We start from the raw sequence: 23621 nt of genomic DNA, 5'->3' as shown, positions 1-23621 counted from the left end.
AAAAAAAAAAAAAAAAAAAAAAAAAAAAAAAAAAAAGAAAGTTAATATAAAAGAAACATAAATGGTATTAAGAAAGAGTAGATTACTTAAACAATTAAATGCATTATTTGTTGTCTGATTATAAAGAACAGTGCATGCTCATGGTAGACATTTGGGGAAGACAGATATAAAGTAAAATAACTTCTGGCCGGGCACGGTGGCTCATGCCTGTAATCCCAGCACTTTGGGAGGCCAAGGTGGGCGGATCACGAGGTCAGGAGATCGAGACCAGCCTGGCCAACATGGTGAAACCCCGTCTCTACTAAAGATACAAAAAATTAGCTGGGCGTGGTGACGCATGCCTGTAATCCCAGCTACTCAGAAGGCTGAGGTGGGAGAATCACTTGAACCCAGGAGGTGGAGGTTGCAGTGAGCCAAGATTGGGCCATTGCACTGCAGCCTGGACCACAGGGCGAGACTCCATCTTAAAAAAACAAAACAAAACAAAACAAAAAACCACCTTCCACCCCACCCTCCAGAGGTGACTACTCTGAACGCCGTGGCGTGCTTCCAAGTCTCTTCCTTTTTTCTTCTACAGTCTCCTTTCACAAAATTGGCATAAATTTCAAAATTGTGATCAGACTTTAAAAAGAAACCCTCATTCCACTGAGACGTTTTCCCACGCCCTTTTTCGTTGTGAGTCAGGGTTGGGGCCTGATCACTCCGTCATCTCCCTCATCTCCCATCTCCCTCATCACTGGAGGGAGATGACCCCCAGGGCCCTGAGTGCCCAGCCTGAGGAAGGCAGGGCCGGTGCCCTGGGCAGAGCTGAGCCTCTTGGCCAGGCCATGGCTGACCGCGGTTGGGAGTGAGTCCACACCTGTCTCTCGTGTGCTGGGTTATTTCTTTTTAGCTTTCACTTTGCATTATGGAGAATTTCCAGTGTTTACCAAGTAGGTGGGGTGGTATAAAGCCCTGGGGGTGATGGGACCCACAGTTGCATTCAGGTCTCCTTCCTGCAGGTTTTTCTTTTTTTTTTTTTTTTCCGAGACAGGGTCTCACTCTGTTGCCCAGGCTGGAGTGCAGTGGTGGTATCAGAGCTCATTATTGCCTTGAATTCCTGGGCTCTAGCCAAGCGATCCTGCCACCTCAGCCTCCCAAAGCATTGGAGTTACAGGTGTGAGCCCTTGTGCCTGGCAGTATATACGTTTTTGTTGTTTAAAAATCTGTAGGTTCTCCCTTAACTCCTCTCGACTTTGCCCGTGGTCTGTATTAGTGGCATCTTAACAAGATTGCTGACTACTCCTGCAGGCTGAGCTGTGGGAAGCCCCACAGTGGAGATGGCACTCCTGGTGTTTCCTCCTATCTTTATGTCCTTGGAGTGTAGACAGGAAAAGGTGTTCTGTCCTTGACTTTTTCTGTGAAAGAGCATTTTAAAAAAACAGTGGACCCCGAGGCCCGATCAGATTCAGGTTTGGTTCTTGTGTTTCGCAGGATGGTTGCATCGTTCCACAGGAGGTGTGTGTGGTCAGCGGCCACTGGGGGGCTCATGTTGAGGCTGTGAGCTCGTCAGGGCTGCAGGATGTTTGTGGTCTGTTTTTTTTTTTTTTTTTTTTTTTGGAGACGGAGTTTCACTCTTGTTGCCCAGGCTGGAGTGCAATGGTGCGATCTCAGCTCACAGCAACCTCTGCTTCCTCAGCTCAAGCGATTCTCCTGCCGCAGCCTCCCAAGTAGCTGGGATTACAGGCATGCACCACCATGCCCAGCTAATTTTGTATTTTTTTAGTAGAGACAGGGTTTCTCCATGTAGGTCAGGCTGGTCTCGAACTCCCGACCTCAGGTGATCTGCCCGCCTCGGCCTCCCAAAGTGCTGGGATTACAGGCATGAGCCACCACGCCCGGCAAAGTGTGACTGTGGTCTGTTAGCTGGAGCCCCTCTGCAGAGAAACGGGCTGGTACCCATTGTTCAGCTGTCCACAGGTATAATTTATAAAGGAAATGCAGGTCTCTCTCTTTACCAGTTTTCAAAGTTGGTTCCCTAGCATCTTGCAGTGGTGAGCGCATGTTTCTGAGTCATTCTGAACATGGGAAGTGGACGTTTGGTGGTTACTGGGTTATCACACTTGTTAAAGCTCCAGTTCTTCCCTCTGGCCGGGGAGCCGCGTCAGGTGCTGCTGGGCCCTTTCCACCCAGCATGAGGGGTCTCTACACAGGATGTGGTATAACAAGGTACTTGTGTGGCAGCTACGTCTCCTGCCCCAGACCTAGAACCCGTCGTTCCTCCAAGGAGCTCTGGTATCTGGGACACAGTGTTTGGAGACCACAGCCTGGGCGTGCATGAGGGTTGGCCTACAGGTTGAGTTTTTGGCTTTTTCAGTGGATGGACCTAGGGAGTGTTTTTTGGCGAGGTGAAATACTTCATGAGTGGACACCAATTCTTCCCATTTTACTTCAAACCTCTAGGCCTGGCCGCGTTGCTTAGCCTGAGGCCTGCCTCCCTTCTGCCCTGTACCAACTCCCTTCCTCAAGGACCCCACAAATAATGGAATGTGGCATCCTCATGCCTCCCTTAGTCCTCTCTGTGTGCGGCAGTCTGAGGGTCACCATGCCGGCACCAGCCTCCCGGTGACTGAAAACGTTTGTTTTATTGGGGGTGGGGGTTTGTATGCTCAGGATTGCACATCCTCAGGGCACTTCCCGCTGGGGACAGAGGTCAGGTCACTGCTGCATGTTACGTCACCGGGAAACAAACGCACCTTGTCAGGGGTGCACCAGCAACTGGATACATGGGGTCATTTGTTTCATTTTAAATATTTGCTTTTATAAAGTTTAACTTTGTTTTATCATGTACTTTTTTCCTTTTAAGTTCCTCTTAGGGGTTATTTGAGAAATAATTGTCTGTGGCTCAAAGTCAGGTGGTTTAATTTACTTCAAATTTCTCCCAAATCTCAACCCTCAGAGTTCTAGGCTGGAGGCCAGGGAGAGGGAGTGGCTGCTGGTTAGTCGAGGGGGTTTTTTTGGGGGTGCTGAAGATGTCGTAAAATTAGATAGTGATGGTGTTTGCACAACTGTGGATATCCTAAAAACCATTGAATTGTATGCTTTAAACAGGTGAGTTAGTTATAGCTCAGGAAACCTGGAAAACGTGTTGTATGTAGGGGTCGTGTGCCATCTTGCATGCATTTTCAGGGGTTTATTGAGATTCTTGGACGTCACGTTAGGAATCCCTGTGTCTGCCTGTGTACCTCCCATTGCGGGCTTGCCTGGGCCACTGTGACCATGTGCTCTTCCCTAGTCCCAGGCTGGCTGGCGCCTCCCTGTCACTATCACCCCTGCACTCCCCCATACACGCCGTACCGACAGGGTACGGTGCAAACCTTTCTTCATGTGCTGACAGAAGCGGTCTCCAGTCGTGACATGAACCAAAGTCCCAGGACGCAGGTGATGGCCTCTGTGGCCCAGCCATCCTCCTTCCTGCCAACCCTGTGGACTTGTCCTGTCTCTCTTGTTCCAGTCTCCTTGGCTACTCCACAAGTTACCCCAGATCTTAGGACTTGGAAGGACAACAATTATTTTGCTCGTGAGTGCATTTTGGGTGGAACTTGGCAAGAACAGCTGCTCTCTGCTGTCCTCAATCTGGGGAGCTCAAAGGCTAGGGCTGCAGCCCATGAAGCTCATTCTCTTGCTTTCTCTCTCTCCCTCATTCACTCTTTGGCATGGCTGGTGCTGGCCATCTCCTGGGACCTCCACCCGGGCTCTGCTGGGACACCCACCAAGGCCTCCTCATGAGACCTGGGCTTCCTCACAACATGGCCAGGTCCCAAGGGGGAGCTTCCTGGGAAAGCAGGTGGAAGCTGTATCTTTTTTGTGACCTAAGTCTTGGAAATCACAGCATTGCTTCTGTGGACTGGAGTGGTCACAAGCCCACCTGTGATCAAGGGGAGAAGACACGGACACCACCTCCCAGTGCCGAGTGTCGAGGAAAAGGAAGATGTTGCTGGGCCCTCTTTTTATCTGGTCTGGAGGACGTGTTCAACACAGATTTGTGGAAATGTGTGACTGTTGAAAATATTCCTGGCAGCTCTTTCAGCGTCAGAACTCTTTGTATTCCGTCCTACACAAACATGGATCTGATCACACTGCTTTCCAGGCAAGGAGCCCAGGTGGCTTGAGGGTGTGCCCAGGACACAGCCTGGTGTGGAAGGGTCCAGCCTCTGCAGCCTGAACCATGCCTTCTTCCCCAGCCTGCCAGCTGGCTGCCTCCCACCCTTGCCTGTTCACAGTCACACCTGGATGTGAGAAGGGAAACAGCGTAGACCGAGCAGTCCTGCCTTGGGTGATCCCTCCCTCCCTCTCTCCCTCCCTCCCACCCCTTGCGGATCTTGGTCTTTAGAAGAGGCACCAGTGGAGAAGGATATTGTCTAAATCAAAGCAACAGATGGGATGAGCTGAGGGACATAGAATCCAAGGGTAGTGTTGGGGGAGCCTGGGGGAGGAGAGGAGACTGCACTTTGTGTGCTCCGTTGGTTTATAAAACCCTCAAATTTGGTAGAAATATTGCAGTTCCTGCCTTGTGAGTGGAATAACACCCTAAGTCCAAGTAGCAGAGGGCAGAGGGCAGAGGTTAGAGGTCATCTTGTATTTGCCATTAGCTGTTCACTTGCAAAATTTCCATTTTAAGTCTACATTGCCTGGAGCAGGCAACACACAACCTTTGATCCCACTTCTGCTTTCTGATCCCAGGACTCATTTGAGTCTCTTGTTTATCAACCGTTTTCAATCCCAAACCCCACGGGGCTTCCCAGGAGCCACCTAGAGGCTGCAGTGTTTTCCAGGACCTTGGCTGCTGTCTTGTCCTGGGGCTGCGCAGATGGGGAGGTTGGCTCATAACCTGTCATTGCAGGTGCTGGGCCCTGGAGGGTGCTGGGTCCCTGTCACATTGTCCCTGTGTCTCTGTCTGTGCAGAGGTGCTTGTCAAGTGCACATGTGGAACCAGCCATCCTTTTACAGCAGAGTGTACTCTGAAAACAGCTTCATCACGTAGCCTTCTGAAGGGTTTTGACCTGGGCCAGCTGTATTGCCACCAAAGCTTGCATACAGCCGAGTTTCTAGGAAAAGGGGAGCAGGATCTGTCTGGCTGCTTTCTATCGGCACAGCACGCTTGTGGCAGGCTCCGTGCTGCCTTTCTCCTGAGAGATTAAATGGAAACGTGGTAACTTTTAATTTTTGGCTCAATTTTTCTCCCATTCTCCCCATTCACTTTTTTATGATGTTGGAAGAGCTTAGGTTTGCAGAAAAATAGTTCAGAAAGTGGATTTTCTAATGCACAAAACCAAAATCTTGTGATCTTTCTGTTCTATTTTTTTTTTAAAGAAATGCAAAAAGTTCTGAGAACACAGCTGTTGACCTGCGTTAAAACCAGTCTGTTTCTGTCTTTTTCCCCTTTCTGTTTCTGTCTCACTTTTTAACGTGTAGCTGCAGATAGCAAGGATGAAGAAGTCAAGGTCGCCCCCAGGCGGTCCTTCCTGGGTATGTACCCTGCGCGTGCACCGCCCGCCGCGCGTTCCTTTCGCCTCATTCCTGCAGCTGTGCTTCCTCCTGTCATGCTTCCATCTGTGCATGTGTGTACGTCATCTTTACCAAGTGTGGCCGAGTCTACAGCAAACTAATCAACCCCTAGCTCTGCTGTTTTCAAGCATGAAGTAGTTCTTAGAAGCCTATCCATGTTCTTCTGTGTGTGGGGAGATGGGGGTGGGAAGGGGAAGAGGGAGGGAGACAGGAAGGGAGGAGAAAATTTTAGATGACAAATTTTGGACTTTGTTAAATTTATTCCAAAGTATTTTATCCTTTTTGATGCTATTGTGAATGGAAATGTTTTCTTAATTTCAGTTCTGCTTGTTCATTGCTACTTTATAGAAATGTAATTGATCATTGCATGTTGATCTTGCATCATGCAATTCTGCTGAACTGGTTTGTTCTAAGAGTTGTTTAGTAGATTCTCTATATGTGATTCTGTCATTTGCAAATAGAGATGGTTTTAATTCTTCCTTACCAGTTTAGTTGCTTTTATTTCTTTTTATTGTTTAATTATCCTGGTTATAAGCAGTGAGAGTGGATGTACCTATCTTATTCTTCATTTTAGTGAGAAAGCATTCCATCTTTCACCACTAAGTATGATGTTAGTCAATGGATTTTCCATAGTTGCCCTTCATTAGGTTAAGGCAGTTCCCTTTTATTTGAGTTTGTTGGGTGTTTTTATAATAAGAGTTAGAGTTTGCCAAATGCTTTTCTGTGTCTGTTGAGATGATCATGTGGGTTTTGTTTTTTATTCTACTATGAGGATGTACTACCTTGATGAATTTTTGTGTGTTGAACCAACCTTGCATTCTTGGGATAAATTCATGTGGTCATGGTGTCTAACGCTTTTTATCTGTTGCTGGATTTTATTTGCTGGTATTGTATTGGGGATTTTTTGTATCTATATTCATAAAAGATAATGGTCTGTAGTTTTCTTGTGATGACTTTTTCTAGATTTAGTTCTAGGATAATACTGGCCTTATAAAATAAGTTGGGAAATGTTCCCCTCCTTTTCTATCTTTTTAGAGTTTGCAAAGGGTTGATACTAATTCCTCTTTAAATATTTTTAGAGTTATCCAGTGAAGCCATCTGGGCTTGGGCTTTTCTTTGTGGAAAGTTTTAAAATTACGAATTCGATCTCTTGTTATAAGTCTATTCAGATTTTTTGTTTCTTCGTAAGTCAGTTTTGGTAGTTTGTATTGGAATTTTTCCATTTCACCTAAGTTATCTAATTTGTTGACATATAATTTTTCTTAGTATTCCCTTAGAATCCTTTGTATTTTTGGAAAGTCGTTAGTAATGGTTCCTTTTTTATTCCTGACTTAAGTAATTTGATCCCCTCCTTTCCTTTCTTTTTTTGGTCAGTCTAGCTAAAAATTTGTCAATTTTTTGTTCTTGTCAAATAACCAACTTTTTAAAAGGTGTTTCTTTTTCTTTTCTTTCTTTCTTCCTTTTTTTTTAACACAACACATACACATCGCCCATCAAAGAACCAATTTTTGGTTTTGTTGATTTTCTTTATTGCTTTTCTATTCTCTACTTTATTTCACTCTAATCTTTCTTTCCTTATGCTTGCTTTGGGTTTAATTTACCTTTTTCTTAAGGTGGAGGTTAGATCATTGATTTTTTTTTCTTTCTTCCTTTCTAATGTAGTTATTGACAGCCATAATTTCTCTCTAAGTGGGTGCTTTACCTGCGTCCTATACTTGGTGTGTGGTGTTTTCGTTTTCATGCACCTTAAAGTATTTTAAAATATACTCCAAGGTTTCTTCTTTGACCCTTTTATTATTTAGGAATGTGCTAACTTCCACGTATTTGTGAATATCCAAAAATGTCTTCTGTTATTGATTTCAAATTTATTTCCATTATAGTTGTAGAATATACTCTGTATTATTCCAGTACTTTTATTTATTTTTAAAAAATTTTTGGAGACAGAGTCTTGCTCTGTTGGCTGTGGTGTGACTTTGTCTCACTGCAACCTACGCCTCCTGAGTTCAAGCAATTCCCGTGCCTCAGCCTCCCGAGTAGCTGGGACTACAGGTGCGTGCCACTGCACCTGGCCAATTTTTTGTATTTTTTATAGAGACAGCGTTTCACTATGTTGACCAGGCTGGTCTCGAACTCCTGAGCGCAGGTGACCCACCCATCTCAGCCTCCCAAAGAACTGGGATTACAGGCACGAGCCACCACACCCAGCCAGATTCCAGTACTTTTAAATAGAGGCATATCTTACGGCGTAGCATATGATCTATCTTGGAGAATATTTGATGTCCGTTTTGCTGTGGTTGGGTGAAGGTGGAGGGTGGTCTGTTAGGTCAAGTCTACAATTTCTTTATTATTGTTCTGTGTAGTTGTTATGTCCATTACTAAATGTAGGTGTGGAAGTCTGTAAGTATTTTTGAATTATCTTTTTCTCTTTTCACTTCTGTCAGTTTTTGCCTGATGTATTTTGGGGCTTTGTTGTTTGTTAGGGGCGTATATGCATATTTTCTGTTTTGATGTCTGTTTCTTCTGATGTTAGTGTCATCACATGCACATCTCCTGTGGTTGCCATTCGATATATTCTTTCCGTTGTTTTACTTTTAACTTTCTTATATCTTTGAATTTAAAATGAGTCTTCCATATACATACAATGGATCTTTAAAAAAATCCATTCTGGCAATTCTGCCCTCTGATTTGATTATTTCATTTACACTTAATGTTATATGTTCAGATTTACTTCTGCTACTTTACTTTTTGTTTTCTGTATATATATCCCTTGCCTTTTCCCCTTAGCTGTTGCTCCTTTACAGCTTCCTTTTGTTTTAAGTATTTTCTAATGTAACATTTTAATTTCTTTAAATAATGTTTTCTGAATTATTTTCTTAGTAGTTACTTGAAGGCTTACAACATGCATCTTGACTTATCAGAATCAACTTCAAATTTATACTAACTTAATTCCAGTGACAGGAACCTTACTCCTACATGGTTCGATTTCCTCCTCCCTTTTTAAATGGTATGATTATTATACATATTATGTCTACATATATTACAACCTAGCAATATATTTTTCTGATTGTTCCTTTATATACATTTTATGTCTTTCAAGAACTTGAGGCTGGGCGCGGTGGCTCACGCCTGTAATCCCAGCACATTGGGAGGCCGACGCGGACGGATCACGAGGTCAGGAGATTGAGACTATCCTGGCTAACACGGTGAAACCCCATCTCTATTAAAAAAATACAAAAAAATTAGCCGGGCGTGGTGGCGGGCACGTGTAGTCCCAGCTACTCAGGAGGCTGAGGCAGGAGAATGGCGTGAACCCGGGAGGTGGAGCTTGCGGTGAGCCGAGATTGCGCCACTGCACTCCAGCCTGGGCAACAGAGCGAGACTCCATCTCAAAAACAAACAAACAAAAAAAAAGAACTTGAGAGAAGAAAGGAGAACAAACATATGGAGTTATTATATTAACCTTATTTACCATTTGTAGTTCCTTTTATTTCTTTCTGAGACTGAGTGCCATCTACAGTCATTTTCTTTCTCTAATACAGTTTTGATCCCATCCATCTCATTTGTGCTATTGATATTATTGTCAGTTATATTACATTTCTTTAGGGTAAAGTCCCCCGAACAATACGATGCATATTGTTTTATGCAGTTACATTTTAAGTCAACTAAGAGAGGAAAGGAGAAGAAATGTGCACCGATATCACCTTTTATAATAACTGACATCATCGTCTTTATACTCTTTTTTTATGTGGATTTGAATTGCTTCTGATGTTACTTGTTTTCAGCATGAAAAACTTGTTTTCTGTAAGGTGTGCCTACTAGCAACAGATTCTCTCAGTTCTTGTTTATCTGGGAATCTTTATTTTCCCCTTATTTTTTAAAAAATGTTTTACTAGATATAAGAATCTTAGTTGATGATTTTTTTTTCTTTTCAGTGCTTTGAATATGTTATTCCACTGCCCTCTGGACTCCATTGTTTCTGATGAGAAGTCAGCTGTTAATCTTATTGGGGTTTCCTTGTAAGTGATAAATTATTTTTCTCTTGCTACTTTCTAGATTTTGTCTTTGTTTTTTGGCATTCATTATTTAGACTGTGATGTGTCAGGGTGTGGATCTCTTTATCAGGCTTGCAATTTGTTGAGCTTCTTGGGTGTGTAGATTAATATTTTCATCATATTTGGGAAGTTTTCAAAAGTCATTATCTCCTTGAATATTTTTTTCTGCTCCCCTCTCTCCTCTCCTCAAGCTCACCCATTCTGCATGTGCCCGTGCCCTTTCCTGTCATCCCATCTTTCTCTGAGACTGTGTTCTTTTTTCTTAATTCTATTTTCTGTTTGTTCTTTAGGCTGCATAATCTTTATTGATCTTTCTTTGAATTCACTGATTCTTCTGCCAACTCAATCTATTGTTGAGCCCTTATAGTGAGTTTTAAAATTTCAGTTGTGCTTTGCAACATCAGAATTTCCACTTGGTTTTTTTTTTTTTTAGAATTTCTGTCTCTTTATTGATAATCTCTGTGTGATCAATTGTTGTCATCATATTTTCTTTTAATTCTTTATGCATGGATCCCTTTAGTTATTTGAACATATTTATAATAGTTGTTTTAAAGTCTTTTTCTCCTGAGTCCAACACTTGTGCCTCTTCAAAAGCAGTTTGTGTCCTGCTTATTTTTTTCCTCTTCTGTTTCTTTGTATAACTCATTTTGTTTTGTTATTGCAAGTTGGACATTTTAGGTAAACTATAGTAGCAGCTGTGGATACGGATTCCCCCACCTGGGGGAAGGATGACTTACTGTTTGCTTGTTTGTTTTGTGATTTGACTGGACTAGTGCAGTCTCTGGACCTCTTCTCTCTCAGGTGTGGTGGTTCTGGCTGGCCGTGACCCTCCCTGATCTTCCTGTTAAGCTTCTGGTGGTCAAACCAGCTGTTGGCCTCCACTCATTGGTGGCTGCCGGCTGATTTGATGATGCCCCGGGGGATGTATTCCCCACAGCTGAGCAGGGTGGCCACTGAGGCCACTGTTTGGTGGTGGTTCAGTCCCCAGGAGGGCTTCTCTTGGCTGTCCTTTCTGGTTCTGTTTCATAAACTTTGAGCTCATCATGGAGCTTCTAGCTCCTCTTAGTTGCTGGCTGCCGAGGTCTCTGTTGTTTTTGTTAGCATCGTTACACTTGAACTTGCACCTGCTCTAAGTAGGGCGTCCCTCTAGGGAGAGCGATGGAGCTCTCTATCCTGATACCGCCATCACCAGGACAGAACCTCTGGACCTCTGAGGGTGACAGCTCTGCTCTCAGTGGTGCACGGGAAGTGAGTTGTTGCCTCTGGTCTTCTTAGTTTGCCCCTGCTTGTGTGGAACCTCTCCCAGTGAGCAAGCTGAGGCAGGGACAAGGGATGCTCAGTGTCCTCTGCCCCTGCGCCATGGGTGGGGGCTGAGTTGGGGAAGGGAGCCTGGGCAGACAGGAGGTGAGTAGGCGATGAAGAGCTCGGGCGCCTGCCACTGCTGCAGTGGTGCTGGGGAAGAGGGAGCCCATCTTCTCAGTTGCCTGCTGGGAGGACAGCTTTTGTCACATGGGGATGGGGAAGCAGGTTGTGACTCAAGTGTCACAAAGCTGCTGTTCCTGCTGCCACTTAGGTGGTTTTCTTGGGTAAGTTTTTCTCCATTCGCCGTGTGTCCCTAAGACATGTTAGGGACTTTAAGTGGGTGCTGTTTGTAATGTTCACCATCGCCGTGCTTTTGCTGGAGAGGGTCTGTGGAGAACCTCGCACTGCTGTTCTGGAAGAGCCTCTGCCGTCTCTGTTGTTTCTGACCTGGCTGAAACCCTGATGGCTGGAAGTATGAAGAATGTTTCAGGCTGGGAGAGCAACACTCTTGTGTTTTTGTTCAACGACTGCATTGAGTAAACGCAGCAGCCGAGCATCGTTTGTGGGGTGTGTCGCGGACGAACTCCTGGCACTGTCCTGAAGGCCTCTTTAGAAGCAGGTAGCCCAAAACTTTCATTTTAAAGTGACTTGGGGAAAACGTTTATTCCAGTGCCATCCAGGCTGCGGCCTTTCTGGGCTGTTTCTGCTGTGTATGACGATGTGTTTGTGTCCTGATTTCGGGCAGAAGCCGTTCAGGCTGGAGGGCCATGGCTCCCTTGGCTGCGGTGACAGCTCAGCGCCTCACCTCTCTCACTTTTCCACCATTGGGTGCCCCGCTGAGCAGACTCTGAGCAAATAAGGGGCCCGGAGATGTCAATTAGGGTAAAGGGGGAAAAAGGCTCCTGAAAAGGAGAGGAGGCTGAGAGCAGGCAAGGCTGCCCGGCAGGGCCCATCTGGCTCCTCTCTCCCAGGGCCTCCCTGGCTCTGGCTGAGGTGACTGCAGGAATGTGAGTCTCAGCAGCTGTTAGGGCAGTGTGGCGGCGAGCACTTGTCTGTCTGTGCAGCCTGGGGTTCGGACGTGGACGCCTGTCTCGGCAGTTGCTTGATTTGTCCTTGCGGAGTGGCAGGGTGTTTGTTTCCCAGGGTCCTCTTTGGAAGCCAGCACGGCTCCCCACTCCCTCTGGCCCTGGACGTGCTTCGTCCCCACGCTGTCTGTCCCCCTCACCCGGGTTGGGGCGGGGGCTCTGTCACTCACCCGGGTTGGGGCGAGGGCTCTGTNTCACCCGGGTTGGGGCGGGGGCTCTGTCACTCACCCGGGTTGGGGCGAGGGCTCTGTCACTCACCTGGGTTGGGGCGGCGGCTCTGTCACTCTCCGAGGGTCTCTGGTGTGGGTCTCTGTGCGTCGTCCTCTGGCCCCAGCTGTGCCATCTCCCTGTCTCTGTTGCCGCCTGCTGCACAGGTGGCAGGATTAGAGGGGGTCAGCGAGGCCAGTGCCGGTCTCGAAGGCTAAGAAGGGCATTCACACTCATTCTGCAGCAGGTGGTGTGGCTCTTTGTTAAAATCCTTTCGTGTCCCTGATCCTTAGGGTAAAGTAAAAGTGGGCCCTGGTGGCCTCAGGGACCTCCTGTCTGTGCTCTCCCGACTGTATGTAGCCTGCGCCCCTCAGGTCCCCCTGATGAGCCCCTGTGCACCCGCCCGGGGTCCTGCTGAGCCCTGCCTGCAGCTCCGGGCCTGGGTGGTGCCTGTTCGCTCCACTCCCAGGTGGCTGGGCCGTTTCCAAGGACAGGCTCTGCCTGCTCAGTTGGAGTGGGGTGGAGAAGCAGACGCAGCAGGTGGGGCTGGTACCTGCCTGGAAGGGCAGCTCGCAGGAGGCCAGGTGAGCCTGGACCAGGGATTTGAAGGAAGTGGGAGGTTGTTTTGTTTTTTCATGGAGAGTCATTTGTATTTTTAAAAATATTGAAACAGTCACAGAGTTAAAGTGGGAGCGTGGTGCAGTTTAGTTGCTGGGATTGGCCGTCACTCCAGGGAGCACCAAAGTGCTTAAAAGAACAGTTTCTGGCCGGGCGCGGCGGCTCACGCCTGTAATCCCAGCACTTTGGGAGGCCGAGGAGGGCGGATCACGAGGTCAGGAGATCGAGACCATCCTGGCTAACACGGTGAAACCCCGTCTCTACTGAACATACAAAAAATGAGCCGGGCGTGGTGGTGGCGCCTGTGGTCCCAGCTACTCGGGAGGCTGAGGCAGGAGAATGGTGGGAATCCGGGAGGTGGCAGTGAGCGGAAATCGCGCCACTGCACTCCAGCCTGGGTGACAGAGCGAGACTCCGTCTCAAAAAAAAAAAAAAAAAGTTTCTTTGCCAACACTTGTGGTCAGTAACCTGTAACAGAGCTACAAGTAGGAAAACTGGAGTGGTAGTAGCCACTTATTTAAGAAGTCATTCAGGTAAGCAGCTGCACCATCTGTACTCCTTAAGTAGCAAAGAAGCTGTTATAGTCTTCTGAAAACTATTACTATGAGTGCTGTAATTCTGAATGTAATGTCTCAGTTAGAATTCATGCAAGAACCCTGAAAAAAAAAAAAAAAAAAGCAATTTCCTCCCCTCCAGAATGTCCCTGAGCAGTGTGGCCCAGGAGGCTCCGTGGCCCTATGAAAGTCGCCCTGTGGCTCTGGGGTGGAGCTCAGCGTTACTGAGACGCCGTTCACGTCCCGTGAGCACCCACTGAGTGTGTGATCTGTGAGTCCTGAGGGTGCCTGCAGGGGTCTGATGCGCCCAGGTTCATGCCGCATGGCAGTTCTCCATTCAGTGTTCGGAACCAGTGCTGTGATACCCTCCAGCCGTCCCAGTCCCAACAGGAAGCTCTCTAGCATTCTCTTTCCATCTCATGTTTGTTACTGGAAAGGGCTTCCCACCCAGACCCCAGGAGAGGACTCTTGGGTCTCGTGCAAGAAAGAATTTGAGGCGAGTCCATAAAGTGAAAGCAGGTTTATTAGGGAGGTAAAGGAATAAGAGAATGGCTCCTTCGTAGGCAGAGCACCCCAAAGGCTGCTGGTCGCCCATTTTTATGGTGATTTCTTGATGGTATGCTAAACAAGGGGTGGAATATTCATGCTCCCATTTTAGACCGTATAGGGTAGCTTCCTGATGTTGCCACAGCATCTGTAAACTGTCATGGCGCTGGTGGGAGTGCAGCAGTGAGGACGACCAGAGGTCACTCTCGTGGCCATCTTGGTTTTGGTGGGTTTTAGCCGCTTGGTTTGGTGGGTTTTAGCAGCTTCTTTACTGCCAGCTGCTTTATCAGCAAGGTCTTTATGACCTGTATCTTGTGCCGACCTCCTGTCTCATCCTGTGATTAAGAATGCCTGACCGTCTGGGAACGCAGCCCAGTGGGCCTCAGCCTCATCTTACACAGCGCCTGTTCATGATGGAGTTGCTCTTGCTTCAATGTCTTGGACCCGTTGGCTGTCAGATCCTCTTACACCAGGCTCTCTCATGTGCTCCTGTGGGCATGAAAACACGATCTGATGAGAAATCGGATCTTTCTTGCCCATTAGGAGACAGTCTCCTGGTGCACATTCCCCAAGTGGTAAAATAGCTTTTTAATCCAGGAGCAGTTGGACTGATGGAGACTGAGAGCTGGTCTGTTCCCACGGGGCTCCCCGTGGGGGGTGCCGGAAGAGATCTGTCTGTGAGTTGAGGGCAGCCGCGCCCATGCGGTGGAAGGTTCTGAGGATCAGCTGTTCCCTACAGGCAGCTGAGGGTCCCAAGAGCTCAGTGCATGCCAGGGTGGGCCTCTGGTGAGCCCTCCAGGCCCGGAAACATTTGTTCAGCATTAAATGCCTCATTTTCAAGCCTTATCTTTGGTACCGCTATCTAGAAACACATCTCAGGAAGTCACAGTGTGTGAGTCTGCACTGCCGACTGTCAGCTGTTCTCTCAGCACCTTGCGTGGCCATGGGTGTGCGTCCTAATTGCGTTCTTGCCCTTTTGTTCTTGTTCTCAGAGCCCCTCCTCTCCTGCAGCCACCTGCCCTCTTGGATTTCTGTCAGACTCAGCAGTGCAGGGGCCTGGCTCCTTTGGAAAGGGGAGTGCCCTCCCCTCCCGGGTCCCTCGGGATAGGGCCAGCTCTTCCCGGAGGACTGCCAGGCACCTCTCTCTTCTTTATTCGCTGATTTAAAAAACTATTAATGAAACTCTCCTGACACAGGAATCTCTCAGAAGTGTGGAAAATGTTCTTTTCCACCTGACAGATCAGGAGTCTCCTTGTCCACGAGGTGTCTCCCGTGTCCTCTGACTTCTCCAGACTGAACTTAGAGATCTTATTTCCCACTGTCTGAGCCACCCCAGGTCAGCTTCAGCCAACGTTTTCCTTACCCAGCTCTTCCCCGCCACCTGCTCCAATTCCCCAGCTCATGTGAGCTGACAGCTAATGGTAGATGGCTGCTAAATTTATTTCAAATTGTCCTGGATACAAATGACAGCACCTTCATTCCCAGACTTGGAGTTGAAGGAACTATTTTCAACTTCAGCATCAGAAAATGCTGAATAAGTATTTACTAATAAGTAGATACTTATTAATAAGTAGATACTTATACCTGCATCTTTCGGTATAAGACAAATCATATACGTTAAAAGTTTTTATTTTGTTGTTAAAATTAGAGATATAATGTACGTAACATAAAATTCACCATTTTATCACCATTTAAAAGTACACAATTTGGTGGTTTTTAGTGTATTTACAAAGTTGTGCAGCCATCACCACTGTCTCATTAGGGAGCCTTTCGTCACGCCCAAAGAAACCCCTTTGAACCAGTTTTCTTCTTTTTCCCCCAGTTCCGTCTTCCCCCAGCCCCGACGGCTGCTCATCTGCTGTCTGTGCACTCGCCTGTGCCGGACACTTCATAGGAACAGACTCATTAGCGTGTGATTCCTGCGTCTGGCTTCTGTCACTTGGTGTCCTGTTTCAGGGTCCATCCGTGGTGTTGCATGAATCTGCCCTTTCTTCCTTTTTGTGGCTGAGTAATATTCCACCGTGCACCAGGCCACGCTCTGTTTGGAAATCTGCCCTCACCTGCAACCCGCACATCTCAGCTGCCTTGCCTCGTGCCTCTCACCCTGCTGTCCCCCTGCCACCCTCGGGAGCCCCTCCGCCAGCCCGTGAGTGGTAAATGCATGAATCGAGGATGTTTGGGGTGTGCGATCAAGCTCGCCAGTGCCTTTTTTTTTTTTGAGACCAGGTCCCACTCTGTCACTCAGGCTGGAGTGCAGTGGCACAGCCATGGCTCACTACAGCCTTGAACTCTTGGGCTCAAGGGATCCTCTTGTTTCAGCTTCCCAAGTAGCTGGGATCACAGGTGCGCACCACCACGCCCTGCTCATTTTTTATGTTTTTGTAAAGATGGAATCTCACTATGTTCAAGACCTCCTGGACTCAAGTGATTCTCCCACCTCATCCTCCCAAGGTGCTGGGATGACAGGTGTGAGCCACTGCACCTGGCCATGTTGTAGATTTTGATGAAGTCCAGTTTATCTTTTATTTTTCTTTTGTTGCCTGTGCTTTTGGTGTTACAGGTAAAAATTCATTGACACATCCAATGTCTTGAAGTGTTTCTTCATGTTTTCTTCTGAGAGTTTTAGTTTCAGGTCTTATTTTTAGGTTTTTGATCCATTTTGAGTTAAATTTCGTATATGGTATAAGGTAAGTGTCCAGGTTCATTCTTTTCTCAGAAACTGTTTAGTGAGGATTTTCTGTTAGTCATTTGCCGATCGACTCCTTTCTAGGGAAACTAAAATAGAAAGGTCTCCCACAGATGGACCTTAGACGTGGTTTTCCCAAGTCCCTTAAACCCTCACCTGGTGTCCTGTGTCCACAGCCCTCCCGTCCACCACCTGCCCATCCACCGCCTGCCCATCCATGACCCCACCTGTCCACAGCCCCCCTGCCTGCCTGTCCATGGCCTGCCCATCCACCACCCACCCGTCCACAGCCCACCTGTCCACCGCCTGCCCATTCATGGTCTCCCTGCCTGTCCGTCCACCACCCACCTATCCATCACCCACCCGTCCGTGGTGCCCCCATCCACCCACCCACGGCCCCCCGTCCACGGCATCCTGCTCAGCCCCCCTCACTGCAGCTGGGTTTCTTCATGAAATACACGTGAGCCCACGCCCTGCCGTGTTCTGGGAGGTGCCGCACACTGTGCCCATCCTTCCTCTGGCCTTGCCTCCTGTGCGGCCCTTTCCAGCTCGGATGCTGAGCAGCGTCTCACTCGGAGGGAGTGAGTGTGGAGCCGGAAGTGGGGCACAGATCTAGGGTCCGGGGGGACGGGGAGAAGGTGCACAGCCTGGCCACCCCTGCCCTCACTGCACTGCCAGCCCCACAGGCAGCCAGCCCCCGACACCGCTGGCCTCTCTGCCCTCTGATGCCCCCAAGCCCCCCTAACCTCACCACACTCCAACCCCCCCAATCCCTCTAACCTCACTCCTCAGCACCCCCAACGCCCTTGACTTCACCACCTCCCATCACCCCACCTGTGCAGCCCGTGCCCTGGCCCTGGTGCTGTAAGGACGGGTCAAGTGCAGGCACATCACACGCCTCGCAGGCTTCTTGGCAGGTTTGTCTCCATTCACCTTTTCCCTGCAGCTGTGTCCCCCGGACAGCACATGTCCACCTGCCTCCTTTAAGTTGCTAATTTCTGTGAGTGCTTATGAGTGTATTTTCTACAGAATACATCATCTAGCAAATGACATCGTGCAGGAGGGATACGGTACGGATTTACTGAGCCTCACTGCCTGAGGCGTGTTGTAGAACTCAAGGTCAACTCGTTGAATCCCCAGAATGTCCTAGGGGTGGTCCCTGTCTCTTCCCGGTAACATCTGAGGAACAGGAGACCGTAGTTAACCCGAGGGGGGCTGCACCCCAACCCAGGCCTCAGATTCCAGTGCAGGGCACTCCCTGCACTGTCCCGCTTCTCAGAGATTAAGATTAATTTGAAGAATTTTAGCTTTTTTTTTTTTTTAAAGAGACAAGTGTCTCTGCGTTGCCTAAGCTGGCCTCAACTCCTGGGCTCAAGTGATCCTCCCTCCTCGGCCCCCGAATAGCTGGGACTGTAGGTGCCCACTGCACCTGTCCTGACGTCAGCATCTTTTACGTTGAGTTAATATTTGTACCAAGGCTCTTTCAGGCGGGTGTGATCAAGATTACATGGCTCCTCTGACCCTGACCTCTCACTGGGTCCCCGTCTCTCCTCCCTGACCTTGACCTCTCCCTCGGTTCCCGTCTCTCCTCACTGACCCTGACCTCTTACTCAGTTCCCAAGTTCCCGTCTCTCCTCACTGACCCTGATCTCTTTCTTGGTTCCCGTCTCTCCTCTGGCCTTGACCTCTCCCTCAGTTCCTGTCTCTCCTCCTCTGACTCTGATCTCTTGCTTGGTTCCTGTCTCTCCTCACTGACGACCCCTCACCTGGACCCTAAGTTGTGCTGAGGCTGCTTCTCCCTCTCGCCCTAGACTTCGACCCCCACCACTTCTGGCAGTGGAGCAGCTTCTCGGACTATGTGCAGTGCGTCCTGGCCTTCACGGGCGTGGCAGGCTACATCACCTACCTGTCCATTGACTCCACCCTGTTTGTGGAGACCCTGGGCTTCCTGGCCGTGCTGACCGAAGCCATGCTGGGCGTGCCGCAGCTTTACCGCAACCACCGCCACCAGTCCACGGAGGGCATGAGGTAGGCCGGGGATGCCGCCATGGAAGCATCACTGCTCCAGGGGCACCACATGGCTGCAGATTTGGTAAAAATCAAACGCCTGTGTGACTGGCTGTGTATTTCCCATGTTGACCTGTGAAGCTGCCGGTTAAAGAATAGTCAGGTTTATAGGCCTTGGCCCCTCGACCTTGTGTTGGAGCAGATGAGCTTGTGTGGGCCACGTGAGGGGCAGCCGAGACCCTCTTGCCAGCACTCTACCCAGCACGGGGTTGGGAGCTGCTCCTTCAGGGCCGTTGAGGCAGAACCTTCCAGTGGGAGGCATGTCCGAGTGCCTGGCCACACGGGGCAGAGCAGGCTCGGCCCACCACGCCAGGAGGAGTGCAGGGCAGCCAGCCTGGCCCAGGGTCAGGGCGGGTCTGGTGGGGCAGGGAAGATGGTGTGGGGGCTGCCTTGGACACTGTCTTCGGTCTCTCCCCACTGGGCCCAGCATGGCCTCTGGCCTCTGAGGTACGTGGTAGAAGGCTGGGCAGGCTGATGTTCGGAACCACAGACCACGCCTGGGCGCCCTGCACCAGTGCATGCTGGGACACCCCCGTGACCGCCAGGGATAGGGCACGATGTAAGCAGCACGATTCCCACGGGCTCAATCAAGGTCCTGGATGGAAACCACATTGTAATAAAAACAGATCCGCTTGCTGTGGCAGCGGCAGCAAACTCTCGTCCCTCACACCTTCAATCCCCAGGCCCACTCCTCACTGAGCACCCCCCGGTGCCCGCTCCTCACTGAGTACCCCCCCAGTGCCCGCTCCTCACTGAGCACCTCACACCTTCAATCCCCAGGCCCGCTCCTCACTGAGCACCCCCCCGGTGCCCGCTCCTCACTGAGGACCCCCCCGGTGCCCGCTCCTCACTGAGCACCTCACACCTTCAATCCCCAGGCCCACTCCTCACTGAGCACCCCCCCCGGTGCCCGCTTCTCACTGAGGACCCCCCTGGGCCCCCACACTGTGCTTGGGTCTGGTCTCCGTCACAGATGCTGAGGCTGTGATTTGGAGGGAATGTTATTCTTGGATTTGTTATTTTTGGGAAACAGCCTGGAAGAGAGGGGCTGACGTGTTTTTGTGTTTGAGAACGGGTGCCCAGGGACCACAGCACCCCCTCTAGGGCTTTCCTGTGAGTATTTGCAGGTTTGGTGTGAGGGCCGGGGTTCTGTGGGGTGTAGGTTCAGTTGCCAGTTATAGGTGAAGGTAGGAGGGCTTGTTGCAGGTGTGGGGTGGTGGTAGGGGGTGAGATGTAGGTACAGGTCAGGGTTACAGGTGTGGGTTGCAGTTACGGGTGTGGGTTGTAGGTAGGGGTGTGCGTTGTAGGCACAGGTGTGGGGTGTAGGTGTGGGTTGGGGTGTGGGGTATGGGGTGCAGGTGTGGGTTCTAGGCATGGGTGTGGATTACAGTTATGGGTGTGCAGTGTAAGTATGGGTGTGGGACGTAGGTACAGATATGAAGTGTAGATATGGTTGGGGTGTGGGGTATGGGGTGCAGGTGTGGGCTGTAGGCATGGGTGTGGCAGGTACGGGTGTGTGCTGCAGGTACTCGTGTGGGACATGGGTATGGGTGTGGGGTGTATTAGGTGTGGGTTACATTTATGAGTGTGGGTTGTAGGTAGAGGTGTGATTTGGAGGGAATGTTATTTGGGTATGGACGTGAGGTGTAGGTACGGGTTGGGTGTGGGGTGCAGGTGGGGGTTGTAGGTGTAGGTGTGGGAGGTAGGTGCAGGTATGAGGTGTAGGTATGGGTTGGGTGTGGGGTGTAGGTGGGGGTTATAGGTGTAGGGCATGGGTATGGGTGTGGGTGTATTAGGTGTGGGTTGTAGGTAGAGGTGTGGGGCATGGGTCCAGGTGTGGGGTGTTGGCATGGGTGTGAGCCAGGGACAGGTTGGGGTGTGGGGTGGGGTGTGGTGTGGGTGAGCTGCCCTGGCTGGTGTGATTACAGTGAATCAAGACCACGGGGGTTGCTGGGGTTTCCCGGGGTGGGGGTGCGTGGAGGCCCGAGAGCGTGTCCATGGCTGGAACAGGCTCCCTCACTGTTGGGTTGGGCAGTGGCAGCCCTGAGGGCTTCGTACGGGACCCGAAAGGCAGGGATGCTCCCAGAGAGAAAGGGGGTCTCAGGGCAGGCGTTGCGTGTGGGCTCCCTGGCTGGACGTGGACCCGGTCTGGCGGAGTGTGGGGTCCCCAGCCACCCCACAGCTGGAGATCCTGTGGGCAGTGCCTGGGTGCTGAGCTTGCGACCTGGAGATCTGTGGGAGGTACCTGGGTGCCAGGCCTGTAGCCTCCTGAGCGTCACCACAGCCTCGTGGTGAGGTTCTCAATAGATCAGGACCCCACGTGGTGGCCTCCTGGCCCCTCTCATGAGGAGCTGGCTGTGTGTGGCCTTGGCCTGGCCTGAGAGGGCTGCTCACAGGAGCCCGGGCTTGGCGGGAGCTGTTGTCCCCGGTCCCAGGGGAGCAGGTTTTGCTGTTCAGCGCAGGCACATTGTTCAAAGTCTCAGCCCAGGGCCTGCCCCGTCGGTTGTGGGGACGTGGGAATCCTCCTGAAACCCATTTCCAGATGCCAGCCGAGGCGGCCCTGCAGGCAGGCCTGTCTCAGGCCCTGAAGTCTGCCCTTCTCACACACGGGGAAGGCTCCAGAAACACCTGTGGAAGGGGGGTCTGTGTGTGGAAGAAACACATTGGACATGCTTTTCCTGTTCTCACTCACGCCACTACAAGCGGCACACACACTTTCGTGTGTAGGAGTGCGTGGGTTTCTCCCCAGCACCGAGCCGGCTGTCAGTCCTGCAGGAAGCACTGTGGGTACGGCAGCACCGCGGGTACGGGAGCACCGCGGGTACGGGAGCACCGCGGGTACGGGGGCACCGCGGGTACGGCGGCACCGTGGGTACGGTGGCACTGCGGGTACGGGAGCACTGCGGATGGGGAGCACCGCGGGTACGGGAGCACCGTGGGTACGGGAAGCACCGTGGGTACGGGAAGCACCGTGGGTACGGCAGCACTGCGGGTACGGGACACTGCGGGTACGGGGAGCACTGCGGGTATGGCAGCACTGCGGGTACGGGGAGCACTGCGGGTACGGCGGCACCGCGGGTACGGGGAGCACTGCGGGTACGGTGGCACCGCGGGTACGGGAGCACCGCGGGTACGGGGGCACCGCGGGTACGGGGAGCACTGCGGGTACGGCGGCACCGCGGGTACGGCGGCACCGTGGGTACGGGAAGCACCGTGGGTACGGCGGCACCGCGGGTACGGGGGCACCGCGGGTACGGCGGCACCGCGGGTACGGCGGCACTGCGGGTACAGGGGCACTGTGGGTACGGGAGCGCCGCGGGTACGGGAAGCACTGCGGGTACGGCAGTACCCCATTCCTGGCTGGACGAGTCTGGGGTCTATTTGGGGGACGTTGCCTCTGCATGGCCTGAGGGAGGGTTTTGGGAGGGTTCTCAGCTGAATGGGAAAGGAAACGACCACTCCAGGCCCAGCCTTTGTGCTACGCGTCCTTCCTTCTGCTGCTCTGACGCCGCGTTTTGCCTTGGCCCTGGGTTTTAGCATCACCCGAGCATGAATTCTGGAGGCCCAGCAGCTGCCTTCCACAACCTGAGACGCCACGGGGTGTCTGCCCTCCATGTTCCACCTGGCGGCCTAGGGAAGGCAAGGCCTGCGGGGCTCGGGCCAGCGAGGTGGGGGCTGTTCCTGAGGTTTTTTCTGGGCAGGGCTGAGTCAGGAGCCGGCTATACCTGCGCCTCTGAAGCTGCATCTCCTTGGGCCTGTGGGCCCTGCCCACCTTCCTCCCTCGGCGCCACGGACTGTGGGGCACAGGGTCCCACCTCTGCCCCCCTTGCTGTGTGGTCTCCTGGCTTCTCTGCATGGGGTCCAGGCCGCCGCTCTGTGGATCTTCAGCCCTCCCCAGCCTGGGCTCCACTTGCTCTCCAGACGTGGCTTGGGCAAGGCGGACGTCTCCCCTTCGCCACTTCCTGGGTGCTCCTGTGGTACCTGCCTGTTCCTCCTGGCCCACGGCAGCCTTGCTGGAGTGACCCCCACTTCCTGCTGTCAGACCGCTCCATCTAGAGGCAGGTCAGAGACGTCTCAGGTTCCTGTGTGCTCCGACCTGCCTGATGGGGCATTGTGGTACTCCCAGCCCTGTCAGGATTTGTGATTGTTGAAGCCATTGTGGGTAGTGGTTTCTGAACGCAGGTTTGATAGATCATGTGTGCTTCCTGTATAATCTCCAGGTTCGTGTTTAAGATGACATATTTAAAATGTGCACACAAACGTACTTACAGATACGTAAAAAACCAAGACTTTGGGCTGGGCGTGGTGGCTCACGCCTGTAGTCCCAGCAGTTTGGGAGGCCAGGGCAGGTGGATCATGAGGTTAGTTCAAGACCAGCCTGGCCGAGATGGTGAAACCCCATCTCTACTAAAAATGCAAAAATTAGCTAGGTGTAGTGGCAGGCACCTGTAATTCCAGCTACTTGGGAGGCTGAGGCAGGAGAATCACTTGAACCTGTGAGGTGGAGGTTGCAGTGAGCCAAGATCATGCCACTGCACTCCAGCCTGGGCGACAGAGTGAGATTCAGTCTTAAAAAAAAAAAAAAAGTCAAGACTTTGGTGGCGAATGGTGACATGAGCCTGAAATGTGACAGCCTGAAGGCTCCAGCTCCTTTTCTCTGGGGACCTGCTGGTGCCACTGCCCTGGGTGAGGGAGGCATGCTGCCTGGAGTCTGCCCTGGGACCCGCAGCCTCAGCTCCACGTCAAACCGAAGGTCCCTAGGATGTTTGATAGGAAGCGACTCAAGAACTCCCAGGTCGATCTCACAGCAGCCCTGCTTCTGGAAAGTCCTGCGTCTCGTGTACATGCACACACGTGCACAGGCCGGCGTGCACCGCTGCCTGCATGCATGCACACACAGCCGTGCACACACGGTTCTACCTTGGAGCAACTGCCGGATGCATTTTTGAACAGTGAC

General features: G+C 50.9%; 1 protein-coding gene across 3 annotated transcripts in view; it reads left to right on the top strand.

Moving 5' to 3' along the window:
- The window catches only part of PQLC1 (PQ loop repeat containing 1), a 47858-nt gene that overhangs the window by 12737 nt on the left and 11500 nt on the right, over window positions 1-23621 (top strand). The window contains exons 3-4 of one of the 3 annotated variants that reach the window (XM_025365602.1): window positions 5455-5508; window positions 18409-18625. The exons of 1 other annotated variant lie outside the window; for it this stretch is intronic. In XM_025365602.1, the coding sequence (XP_025221387.1) occupies window positions 5455-5508; window positions 18409-18625 (271 nt within the window). The remainder of the gene's footprint in view (window positions 1-5454; window positions 5509-18408; window positions 18626-23621) is intronic. One more of the 3 variants, XM_025365603.1, reaches the window with a different exon arrangement.

Source organism: Theropithecus gelada, chromosome 18 (assembly GCF_003255815.1).
Source record: "Theropithecus gelada isolate Dixy chromosome 18, Tgel_1.0, whole genome shotgun sequence".
NCBI lineage: Eukaryota > Metazoa > Chordata > Mammalia > Primates > Cercopithecidae > Theropithecus > Theropithecus gelada.
Note: the sequence above shows the minus strand (reverse complement) of the source record. Positions and strands in the feature narration are given on the sequence as shown.